At 44.5% G+C, this 13,074-nt stretch overlaps 1 protein-coding gene across 3 annotated transcripts in view; it reads left to right on the forward strand.

The window, feature by feature from the left end:
• LOC129710507 (integrin alpha-E-like) overlaps positions 1–13,074 on the forward strand; it is a 103,241-nt gene that overhangs the window by 67,669 nt on the left and 22,498 nt on the right. For all 3 annotated transcript variants that reach the window (XM_055657505.1, XM_055657503.1, XM_055657504.1), the window contains 4 exons: positions 997–1,125; positions 2,976–3,049; positions 7,142–7,283; positions 11,644–11,748. In XM_055657505.1, the coding sequence (XP_055513480.1) occupies positions 997–1,125; positions 2,976–3,049; positions 7,142–7,283; positions 11,644–11,748 (450 nt within the window). The remainder of the gene's footprint in view (positions 1–996; positions 1,126–2,975; positions 3,050–7,141; positions 7,284–11,643; positions 11,749–13,074) is intronic.

Here is a 13,074-nt window from a genome sequence, read left to right on the forward strand (position 1 = left end):
CACGGGCGGTCCACCACCTGTAGCCCCCTCCAGGTTACACATATTCCTGATGTGCAAATACATCACTGGTCCTTCATGGCCTTTGCATTCCCATTCTGGAACTCCCTCCCCAATAGCTCAATGCATGGGAATGCAGCAGGTCTGTAGTGGTTCATGAAGGTGGCTCACCACCACCGTGTTAATGGCATTTAGAAAGGACAATTCATGCTGCCATTCCTAGTCATGCCCAGATCTTGAAAAATGAACGGATAAAAAAACGGATAAAAATGCATTGCTCCAGATTAAATTCAATTTGACCTTTTCTCTGCTGAGTTGACCAGACCATCTAAAGCCCATTGCAAACCTCCAGAAAGTCATAGTGTGATACAATGTGGAAGCAGGCCTTTCGGCCCATCTTCCCCATACCGGCCAACATGTCCCCTCTACACTTGTCCCACCTGCCTGCGCTTGGTCCATATCCCTCTAAACCTGAACTTGTTCTATCCATGTACCTATCTAACTGTTTCTTAAATGTTGGGATGGACCCTGCCACAGCTACCTCCTCAGCCTTTCATCCTCACTGTGAACCAGATGGCTAATTGTATCATTTGCAAAATCTTTATAATTTCTCTCCATTTGGCCTCAAAAAGCATGCAACCATCTACTGAGCCTTGTAGGGCAATAGCTTCTAGTAAACTTTCATCAATACCCTCTGCTTTCTGCCACTGAGACACTTGTGAATTCAGTGGCCACTTACATGTGGATGTTATGGGTTTTACTTTTGTCATGTAGGACATTGTCAAAAGCCTTGCCCTTTTGGACTCTCCTCAGTAACGCCTTTAAGAATTCAATCACATTAATAACAATGATTCCAATGCCCCATTTATGAATACAAGTGCAGGATCTCATAGTAAGCATTGTATATCAGAGGCACAATAAAAAATCAAGTTGTTCTAATTTTCTTTGCTTACACTCTAATTGAAAATGTCACTAAGAAATGTAATTCTCTAATTTCAGCATTGTACAATTGATTGCGTCTCTGCGATTGATGTGGAAGTGAACTACACGCTGCACAACATTGAAGAGAAAGATCAACCACCTTCACCCGTTCTTAACAAAGCCACCAAATCTTTGGCAACTTTTGAGGTAAAAATGAAATGGCAGATAACTTGAAACAAAACTGTTCAAAGAACAACATGGGGCTGAGAATTAGAGAATGTGTTTGGACAAGCGATTGAAACTCAGTGGGAATGTAGTTTGGGAATAGTAACCATAATTCCCTAAGTTTTAAGATAGAAGGGTGGCACGGTGGCGCAGCGGTAGAGTTGCTGCCTTACAGCACCAGAGACCCGGGTTCCATCCTGACTACAGGTGCTGTCTGTACAGAGTTTGCACGTTCTCCGAGATCTTCAGTTTCCTCCCACACTCCAAAGAGGTACAGGTTTGTAGGTTAATTGGCTTGGTACAAATGTAAATTGTCCCTAGTGTGTGTTGGATAGTGTTAATGTGCAGAGATCACTGGACAGTGCAGGCTCGGTGGGCTGAAGGGCCTGTTTCCACACTGTATCTCTAAAGTAAACTAAAGGCTATTGATAAGCCGTCAGGTGAAAGTGCTGAGTTGAGGGAAGGCTGAGCAGAACTGCATTAGGCAGGAAGATAGATAGATTGGGAGCAGCTATTTGAAGGGAAATTCACATCTCGTTTGTGGAAGTATTTTAAAGGCCACTTGATTTGAAGTTCAGGACCAGCATGAAGATGAAAGGTGACCAGACGCGGATGAAAGATAAGAAAAGCAATGTTTGGGAACATTGGATGACAAGAGATATTGCAAGTTTAGTCAAAACAAAAAATGAAGCATATCTAAGGTGGGAGATGAAAAGGTTAAAGAGGATTAGCAAGACAAATCTCACCAAGAGTGATGGGTGACTGGACTGTGCTGGTCCATTGGTCCATGGGGGGGGTGGGGGATGAAGCACTAGTTCTCAAGTTTACAATGGAAATTGATATATAAGTGCAAGAGTCCAAAGATAGATGGATGTAAATGGTTCCATATTAATAGACAATAGGTGCAGGATTTGGCCATTCGGCCCTTCGAGCCAATACCGCCATTCATTATGATCATGGCTGATCATCCACAATCAGTACTCCGTTCCTGCCTTCTCCCCATATCCCTTGACTCCGCTATCTTTAAGAGCTCTATCTAACTAATTTTCAAGACATGAAAATTCAAGACATGACATGACATGACAATTAACCCATTTGGAAAGGGACGCAATACTGGAAATTCCAGGCAGTCGGAAAGGAATATCCTGACAGTCTGAGAAAAGAGAGCCCTTTAGCTGTCCGAAAATCTGAAGGGCCTGTCCCACTTTCACCACCTAATTCACGACCTCGGCCGAGTTTGCCCTTGACTCATACTCGCAGCAAGGTCGTCACGAGGTCGTAGGCAGGTCGTAGGCAGGTTGTGATGCTAGTCATAGGTACTCGTGGCATCAAGTAGGTCGGGGCGATTTTCTAGCCTGATGAAAAATGTCCACTAGTAAAAAAGGTTGTGAATTAGGTCATGAAAGTGGGACAGGCCCTTAAGAAACATACAGTGCAGGACAGTCCTGATGGTCAAGGGAATTTTCTGAATGTTCTGATCAAGTCCTACAGAGATACAGTAATACAGCACAGAAAGCTCAAGTAGCGATATAATGCTAAAGACTCAAATGTTTCAACTGGCTTATCAAAGCATCCAGGTTGTTACAATAGTGATTGATTTCTGACTGATGTATATTGAAAGTGAAACTGAGCAGCTAAAGCGGAGTGTTTCCTCCATTGTTCTCAAAATATCCAGGCCATCGTTCAGTTATCTTCAAAAAGACAAACCTTTTACAATTCAAAGCACCTGTTAAAAATTCTACATTTTTTCTTTCATTTGAAAAAGGTAATTCTTTGATTAATGTGGATCGTACAAGGCAAAGAATATGTAACCTCTGGCATTTTCCTTTCAGCTCCAATTTCAGAAGGACTGTGGATTTGATGACATATGTGTTTCAAATCTCACTATGGACTGCAATTTTACAAAGTAAGTTGATAAATTTTGGAGGTAGACAAAAGTGCTGGAGAAACTCAGCCGGTGGGGCAGCATCTATGGAGCGAAGGAAATGGGCGACCTTTCGGGCCGAAACCCTTCTTCAGATAAATTATTGGATATTATTCTTGGCATGAGTGAACATAGCCAGTAAATTTAGTTTAGTTTTAGTTTAGAGATACAGCATGGAAACAAACCTTTCGGCCCACCGAAGATCTCAGAAAAAACCCACGGAGTCATGGGAAGAACGTACAAACTCCATACAGACAATGCCCGTAGTCGGAGTCGAACCCGGGTCTCTGGCGCTGCAAGCGTTGTAAGGCAGCAACTCTACCGCTGCGCCACCGTGCTCTGGGTAAAATAATCTGAGCATCTACCCTATCTATTCCCCGCATGATTTTATATGCCTCTATAAGATCACCCCTCAGTCTCCTGTGTTCTAAGGAGTAAAGTCCTAGCCTGCCCAATTTTTTTCTCCAGCTCATGCCCTTGAGTCCTGGCAACATCCTCGTAAATCTTCTCTGCACACTTTCCAGCTTAATGGCATCTTTCCTGTAGCACGGTGACCAAACCCAGAACACAGTACTCCAAGTGCGCCCTCACCAACATATTGTGCAACTTTAATTTAATATTCATTCTCTGACTGATGAAGGCCGGCACGTCAAGGCTTTCTTCACCACCCTCTCTACCTGTAATGCCACTTTCAAGGAATTGTGCACTTGTACTCCGAGATGCCTCTGCTGTACAACACTCCCCAGGGCCCTAACACACACTGTGAAGATCCTGCCCTGGTTTCACACTACAAAATGCATTAGCTCACACTTATCTGGCACTCACCTCATGTCAGATGAGATTCATTTAGATTGTGAGCATGTGGTGGGTTGAAGGACCTGTTTCTGTTCTGTGTGTTTGTTATTTATTCTTCGCCATGCACTTTGGTAAGAGGGATCGAAAGGTGGATTATTATCTGAACAATAGATATAGAGTAATAATTGAATAATGGAGCTGTGGCACCTGAGGAAACACAATCTGCCACAGGCATTGAGGGTCCAATGACCTATACCATCATGGTATGGTTTGGCTCGGCCACCAAGCATGACATCTGGAGGCTGCAGCGCATCGTTCGATCAGCCCAGATAGTTGTTGGCTGCAACCTTCCCCCCCCATTGACGCACTGTACACTGCAAGGGCCAGGAAGCGAGCTGGGTAAGATCATCTCTGACCCCTCTCACCCTGGCCACAAACTATTTGAAGCACTTCCCTCTGGAAAGTGACTCCAGACTGTCAAAGCTGCCACAGCCAGACAGAAAAACAGTTTATTTTCCACGAGCAATTATAACCATATTACAATTACAGCATGGAAACAAGCCATCTTGGCCCTTCTAGTCCGTGCCGAACACTTACTCTCACCTAGTCCCATCTACCTGTACTCAGACCATAACCCTCCATTCCTTTCCCGTCCATATACCTATCCAATTTATTTTTAAATCGAACCTGCCTCCACCACTTCCACTGGAAGCTCATTCCACACAGCTACCACTCTCTGAGTAAAGAAGTTCCCCCTCACGTTACCCCTAAACTTTTGTCCCTTAATTCTCAAATCATGTCCTCTTGTTTGAATCTTCCCCACTCTCAATGGAAAAAGCTCATCCACTTCAACTCTGTCTATCCCTCTCATAATTTTAAAGACCTCTATCAAGTCCCCTCTTAACCTTCTGTGCTCCAGAGAATAAAGACCTATCTTGTTCAACCTTTCTCTGTAACTTAGGTGCTGAAACCGAGGCAACATTCTAGTAAATCTCCTAAGTACTCTCTATTTTGTTGACATCTTTCCTATAATTTGGCGACCAAAACTGTACACCATACTCCAGAATTGGCCTCACCAATGCCTTGTACAATTTTAACATTACATCCCAACTTCTATACTCAATGTTCTGATTTATAAAGGCCAGCACACCAAAAGCTTCCTTTACTACCCTATCTGCATGAGATTCCACCTTCAGGGAACTATGCACAGTTATTCCTAAATCCCTCTGTTCAACTGCATTCCTCAATTCGCTACCATTTACCATGTACGTCCTATTTTAATTTGTCCTGCCAAAATGTACCACCTCACACTTATCAGCATTAAACTCCATCAGCCATGTTTCAGCCCACTCTTCCAAATGGCCTAAATCTCTCTGTAGACTTTGAAAATCTACTTCATTATCCACAACACCACCTATCTTAGTATCATCTGCATACTTACTAATCCAAATTTTTACCCTGGTACTTTATTTTCACATGCTTAAATTATAATGTTTTAATTTTAATTGTCTACTGCATATCATGGTTTTATCCTTGCGAGCAAAGCCCCAAGGCAGATTCCTTGTATGTATACATACTTAGCTAATACATTTTTTTAATTCATTATTTTGTTATTATTCGAATGGAGAGAAAGTGCAACTGAGAAGTTCAGAGAGGTATAGATGTCCTAATGCACGATGTGCAGAGAGTTTGCAGGCAGGTGCAACAAGTGTTGAGGGAACTGCCACAGAGGGGTAGTTGAGGCCAGTGTAGGTCGCATTATATTGAATGGTGGAGCATGGTGACCTATTCCTTCTCTTATCTTCTTGTGTTCTTGTGTTTTTATTTTCTCAGTGTTCTAGATATGAACTATGCTTTGTATGTGAATGTAAAATAGGATCACCTGTTTAAGTATCGGTGCAGGTTCAAAGAGTTTCAATGTCATTGGATACATTTAAAACCATTTGTGTTAGCAGTAGACAATTCAGGCAGAACATTTGCGTTGAGAATTCGCACAAATAAGTAATTAAGCTGTACCTAGTTATCAAAGGAAGTTTGGTTTATTTTTTAAATTAGTTTAGATATACAGCGCGGAAAAGAGGCCCTTCGGCCCACCAAGTCCGCGCCGACCAGCGATCCCCGCACATGAACACAAGCCGACACACACTCGGGACGATTTACATTTATACCAAGCCAATTAACCTCCAAACCTGTCTGTCTTTGGAGTATGGGAGGAAACCAAAGATCTCAGAGAAAACCCACACGGTCACGGGGGGAACGTACAAACTCCGTACAGACAGCACCCGTAGTCGGGATCGAACCCGGGTCTCTGGCACTGCAAGCACTGTAAGGCAGCAACTCTACCGCTACGCCACCGTGCCGCCCGTAATTTCTTGAAGTAAGACGATTACAGAACAGTTTCAGTTTAGTTTAGTTTATTGTCATGTGTACCGAGGTACAGTGAAAAGCTTGTGTTGCTTGCTATCCAGTCAGTGGAAAGACAATACATGATTACAATCAAGCCATACACAGTGATTTGGGAATAATGTTTAGTGCAAGGTAAAGGTAGCAAAGTCCGATCAAGGATAGTTTGAGGGTCACTAATGAGGTAGATAATCGTTCAGGACTGCTCACTGTTTGTGGTAGGATGGTTCGGTTGCCTGATAACAGCTGGGAAGAAACTGTCCCTGAATCTGGAGGTGTGCGTTTTCACACTCATTTACTTCTGCCCGATGGGAGAGGGAGTGGCCAGGGTACGACTCATCCTTGATTATGCCGCTGGCCTTGTCAATGCAGCGTGAGGTATACATGGAGTCAAAGGAAGGGAGGTTGGTTTGTGTGATGGTCTGGGCTGCGTCCACAATTTGCTGCACAGTGGTGGCGCAGCGGGTAGAGTTGCTGCCTCACAATGCCAGAGAGTGGTGTTCGATCCTGACCTTGGGTGCTGTCAGTGTGGAGTTTACACATTCACTCTGTGACCGCATGTGTTTCCTCTGAGTGCTCCGGTTCCCTCCCACATCCCAAAGATGTGCGGGATTCTAAGTTAGTTGGCCTCTGTAAAATTTTCCTTGTGTGTAGGGGATGGTTGAGAACGTAGGAGAACATTGTGTGAACGGGTGATCGATGGTTGGCATGGACTCGGTGGGCCAAATTGCTTGTGTCCGTGCTAAATCTCTAAACTCTAATCTGTAACCTGGAGGAGAATATGCCATGCATTGATAATGGAAGGAACCACACATAGTGGTGGCCGAGTGATAAATAGTTGTATTTTACTGATGCAAGCTATAACTCTTCTTTCAGTGACTTTACGTGGATTGTTGGCAAGATAAGAGAAGCGAGTTTAAAGATCTTTCTGTCCAACACTGGAGAAGATTCGTATCTCACCACAATGGACCTATCCTATCCAAAAAGCTTTTACTTCAAGGAGATCTCAAAATCTCTGGTAAGATAAAATTCAGAGCCAGGGATCACATCTTTATAAATTCTATGAGCTGAGTTAGGCATTCAACCCACCAAGTTCTCATCGCCATTCAATCATGGCTGATCTATCTTTCTCTCTCAACCCCATTCTCCTGCCTTCTCCCCATAACCCCTGACACCCTTACTAATTACAAGAATCTGTCAATCTCCACATTAAGAATATCCATTGATGGCCTCCACAGCCATCTGTGGCAATGAATCCCACAGAATCCCCATCCTATGACTGAAGAAATTCCTCCTCATCTCCTTTCTAAAGGAAAAGGTGTATTTTATGTATTTTGCTATATGTTCCACCCTCACGACTAACCATGACATTATAATGCCAGAGTTCTCCGTATTAATCTCAATATTAATGAGCCACTTCGTTCGTTCGCTCGTGTGTCAGACGATGTAGCTCGCTGTTGACTTCTGTCGTCGTCCAACATGTTGACAGAATTGTCGCCTGACACGTCACAGAGTGCATCGCGTCGTCGCTTCCAGGGATCGCCACGAGGAAGCTTCTGTCATGATCACCAATGAGTCACTGATAGATACCACCCTTGGGCTGTGGTGCACACCATTGAACCAACTTGAGTCTGTACCCTATGTCCTGAAGTCTTTTCCATTAATCAACATTAACAACTCACAGTTAGACAATAGACAATAGGTGCAGGAGTAGGCCATTTGGCCCTTCGAGCCAGCACCGCCATTCAATGTGAAGGGGCTGATCATCCCCAATCAGTACCCCGTTCCTGCCTTCTCCCCATATCCCCCGACTCCGCTATTTTTAAGAGCCCTATCTAGCTCTCTCTCGAAAGCATCCAGAGAACCTTCCTCCACCGCCCTCTGAGGCAGAGAAGTCCACAGACTCACAACTCTCTGAGAAAAAGTGTTTCATCGTCTCCGTTCTAAATGGCTTACTACTTATTCTTAAATTGTGGCCCCTGGTTCTGGACACCCAACATCGGGAACATGTTTCCTGCCTCTAGTGTGTCCAAACCCTTAACAATCTTATATGTTTCATAACTTACATAAGTTACATAAATAAACTTCAGAACATTTTTGTTTGGTTTTAGTTTAGGGGTGTGGGGGAGCGGGGTCGGGGGTGGGGCGGGGGGGCAGGGTTGGATTTGAATTAAAATTACAGGAACACTGAAGAGCCAATTCAATCAAGCCAATAAGAGCCAATCCCTTAGGCACTACATGCAGTTTTAACAGAGACCTATCGCCTGTTTGAAAACAAATGTTGCTGGAATCCTCCAGATCGCTGCTGGTTGGCATAGGTGACATGGTCATTAACACAGGAAACAGGATCATTGGCATGTGGAGACTCAAGAGACTGCAGATGCTGGAATCTTGAGCAAAGTGCTGGAGGAACTCAGCGGCTCAGGCAGTATCAGAGGGAAGAAGAAGAACCCGAAATGTCACTCATTCCATCTCTCCGGAGAAGCTGTCTGACCCGCTGAGTTACTCCAGCTTTTAGTGTCCATCGGAGGGAAAGGATAGCTTGTTCCCGCCAGTGTAAAGGAGGTCACGTCCCGAGCACACAATGCAGTGTGTGAGGTTTGAAGAGATGCACGTGAACCACTGTCTCACCTGGAAGGACTGGTGGGATCCCTGATGGAAGTGAGAGAGGAGGTGTTGCATCTCCCATGGATGCAGAGGAACGTACTTGGGCAAGGTTTGGATGGGAAGGGATGAGTGAACCAAGGAGTTATGAAGGGAGTGATCTCGACAGAAAGTGGTCCTCACCACCCCCGTCCCCCTCCCCCCATGACCGTTCACTTCTCCCGCCTCCAACATTCCTCCTCCTGGACTCCCCCTGGCCTGCCAGCCTTCTCATTTCCAGCTACCACCGTGACATCAACCATCTCGACCTCCCCACTCCCCTTACCCACTCCAACCTCACAGCGTTCGAACGTGCAGCCCTCCACTCACTCAGTAACAATCTCAACATTGTCATCAAGCCCACTGTCAAGGAAGGTGTTGTAGTCTCATAGGATGACCTCCAATGTGCTGAGCCCAGGCGCCAGCTCTCAGCCACCGCCCATTGACCATTACTCCTGCATTTTGTGTCTAATCTACAAACCTGTACGCCTTTGAAGTGTGGGAGGAAACCGGAGCATCCGGCGAAACCCACGCAGATCACGGGGAGAACGTACAAATTCCGTACAGACACCACCCGTAGTCAGGATCGAACCCGGGTCTCTGGTGCTGTAAGGCAGCAACTATACCGCTGCGCCATTGTGCCGCCCCCTAGTGTTGGAGGATAGGAATAAACAAAGTAGCTCTTTACTAACTGGCAAAAATATGATGGGCTAAATAGCCACCTTCTGTGCCATGAGTTTCTATGATTAACTATCGTTTAACTGTTTCCAAAAGTCTTTGGTTGTCTGCTATTTGTATGTTAAACGGTATTACACAACATAACGTTCATAAATTTATAAGTGATAGGAGCAGAATTATGCCATTCGATCCATCAAGTCTACTCCACCATTCAATCATGGCTGATCTATCTCTCCATCCTAACCCCATTCTCCTGTCTGTCTCCCCATAACCCCTGACACCCGTACTAATCAAGAATACACATAGGAGATTAGTGGGCAAAATTAAGGCTCATGGTATTGGGGGTAGAGTGCTGACATGGATAGAAAATTGGTTGGCCGACAGGAAACAAAGAGTAGGGATTAACGGGTCCCTTTCAGAATGGCAGGCAGTGACTAGTGGGGTACTGTAAGGCTCGGTGCTGGGACTGCAGCTATTTACAATATACATCAATTATTTAAATGAAGGGATTCAAAGTAACATTAGCAAATTTGCAGATGATACAAAACTGGGTGGCAGTGTGAACTGTGAGGAGGATGTTATGAGAATGCAGGGTGACTTGGACAGGTTGGGTGAGTGGGCAGACGTATGGCAGATGAAGTTTAATGCGAATAAATGTGAGGTTATCCACGTTGGTAGCATAAACAGGAAGGCAGATTATTATCTAAATGGTGTCAAGTTGGGAAAAAGGGAAGTACAATGGGATCTGGGGGTCCTTGTTCATCAGTCAATGAAAGTAAGCATGCAGGTACAGCAGGCAGTGAAGAAAGCCAATGGCATGTTGGCCTTCAGAACAAGAGAAGTTGAGTGTAGGAGCAAAGAGGTCCTTCTGCAGTTGTACAGGGCCCTGGTGAGACCACACCTGGAGAATTGTGTGCAGTTTTGGTCCCCTAATTTGAGGAAGGACATTCTTGCTATTGAGGGAATGCAGCGTAGGTTCACTAGGTTAATTCCCGGGATGGCGGGACTGTCAAATGCTGAGAGAATGGAGCGGCTGGGCTTGTATATTCTGGAATTTAGAAGAATGAGTGGGGATCTTATTGAAACATATAAGATTATTAACGGTTTGGACACCCCAGAGGCAGGAAACATGTTCCTGATGTTGGGGGAGTCCAGAACCAGGGGCCACAGTTTAAGAATAAGGGGTAAGCCATTTAGAACGGAGATGAGAAAAACATTTTTCACACAGTGGTGAATCTGTGAAATTCTCTGCCACAGAAGGTAGTTGAAGCCAGTTCATTGGCTATATTTAAGAGGGAGTTAGATGTGGCCCTTGTGGCTAAAGGGATCAGGAGGTATGGAGAGAAGGCAGGTACAGGATACTGAGTTGAATGATCACCCATGATCATATTGAATGGCGGTGCAGGCTCGAAGGGCCGAATGGCCTACTCCTGCACCTATTTTCTATGTTTCTATGAGGAAACACTTTTTCACACAGAGAGTGGTGAGCCTGTGGAATTCTCTGCCTCAGAGGGCGGTGGAGGCCGGTTCTCTGGATACTTTCAAGAGAGAGCTAGATGGGGCTCTTAAAGATAGCGGAGTCAGGGGATATGGGGAGAAGGCAGGGACGGGGTACTAATTGGGGATGATCAGCCATGATCACATTGAATGGCGATGCTGGTTCGAAGGGCCGAATGGCCTACTCCTGCACCTATTGTCTATTATCTATAGTCTATCAACCTCTGCTTTAAAAAAATCAATGTTATCCTTAGGGACTGACCGTGCAGTGCTCCCAGGTATTTTCTTTGGACTCTTGAATGAAGCCAATGGTCATTTATGGGAAGCATCACTGAACTTGTACTGCTGCCCTTGTACCTCAAGAATCATTCTCAAAACCTCTTGCTTTTCTAGATTTATTTTTGTTTTTCCCTTTAATGATTAAAGTGTAAATCATGGAGCCACTGAGACCTGCTTTCATTTACTGTTAACTTTTAGGATGCCAGCTGTTAGAAATATGTCATTGTTGGTGAGCTTTCATCATTTTGACCTGTCTAGTGTTTTTGTGTCCAAATGAACAGTCTTCACAGCACATTGGCGTCAAATGTACAGATCAAGCAGCATCATCTTCCTTGTCATTCTTAAAATGTGCGATTTCCCATCCGGTCTTCAAGAAGAATTCACAGGTAAGCAATGAAAACTCCTTGAACACGTTCACAATTTAAAATTAGTTCAGTTAAGTTTAGAGATACGGCACAGAAACAGGCCCTTCGGCCCACCGTGCCCGTGCCGACCAGTCATCGCTGCACACTAACATTATCCGACACACACTAGGGACAATTTTACATTTATAATCAAACCAATTAATTCCAAACCTGTACGATTTTGGAGTGTGGGCGGAAACCGAAGATCTCGGGGAAAACCCACGAAGGTCACGGGGGGAACGTACAAATTCCGTACAGACAGCACGCGTTGTTGGGATCGAACCTGGGTCTCCTGCACTGTAAGGCAGTAGTTCTACCGCTACGCCACTGTGCCGCTCAAATTAGTGGATTTGTATTGTTTTTCTTCAGAAAAATGTGTGGAAGTGTATACATAGTCAGTCTCCCTATCATGTACATTGACATAAATCTCTTTCCCCCCTAAATGTATTCATATACTATTTTCTTAAGAGCACTTACAATAATCACGCACATATATACAAAGATATGTACACACATTAGTTACAACTTTGTGAAGTGCTTTTAATTTGGGAATAAAGGCTTCATGGCATTTCATCTAGTACAATCAGAAGTTGGTTTAGTTTTAGTTTAGAGATACAGCGAGGGAACGGGCCCTTCGGCCCACCAAGTCCATGCTGATCTGTCTTCTTCTTGCGTATGGCGTGCACAGCCTAAAGTTGTAGGACAACTTGTTCTATTTGATCTTATTTGATTGTGCACGCCGGGTTGATTGCATTCGTCGAAACAGGGCGGACCACGTGAAGGTAGCAATTTCCCACCCCACGGTGATCTGTGATCCCCACACACTAACACCATCCTACACACGCTATGGACAATTTATAATTTTACCAAAGCCAATGAACCTACAAATGTGTATGCCTTTGGAATGTGGGAGGAAACCAGAGCATCCAGGGAAAACGGACAAACTCCGTACAGACAGCACCTGTAGTCAGGATCGAACCCGGGTCCCTGGAGCTGTGAGGCACCAATTCTATCGCTGCGAGAAATAAATAGAACACCGTGCCGCCCTCAGGAGATGTGGAGTTAGGAGGAAAATATTATGTGAGCTAAAGATTACTGGTTGAAGAAATAGGTTTTAAGGTGAGAAAAAGGCAAAGAGAAAGAGAGTTTAGGATGGGAATTCTGGAGGCTCTGTACAAATGTTTAAAACATAACTCTGATGATAATATTTTCCGAATATAAAGACACAAACTGGCCTTGAAATTGTTTTGTGACATTTTTTGACATTAAATAATGCAGTGGATCACCTTGTGTTGGTTATATAAACAC

Source organism: Leucoraja erinacea, chromosome 28, assembly GCF_028641065.1.
Source record: "Leucoraja erinacea ecotype New England chromosome 28, Leri_hhj_1, whole genome shotgun sequence".
Taxonomy (NCBI): Eukaryota; Metazoa; Chordata; class Chondrichthyes; order Rajiformes; family Rajidae; genus Leucoraja; species Leucoraja erinaceus.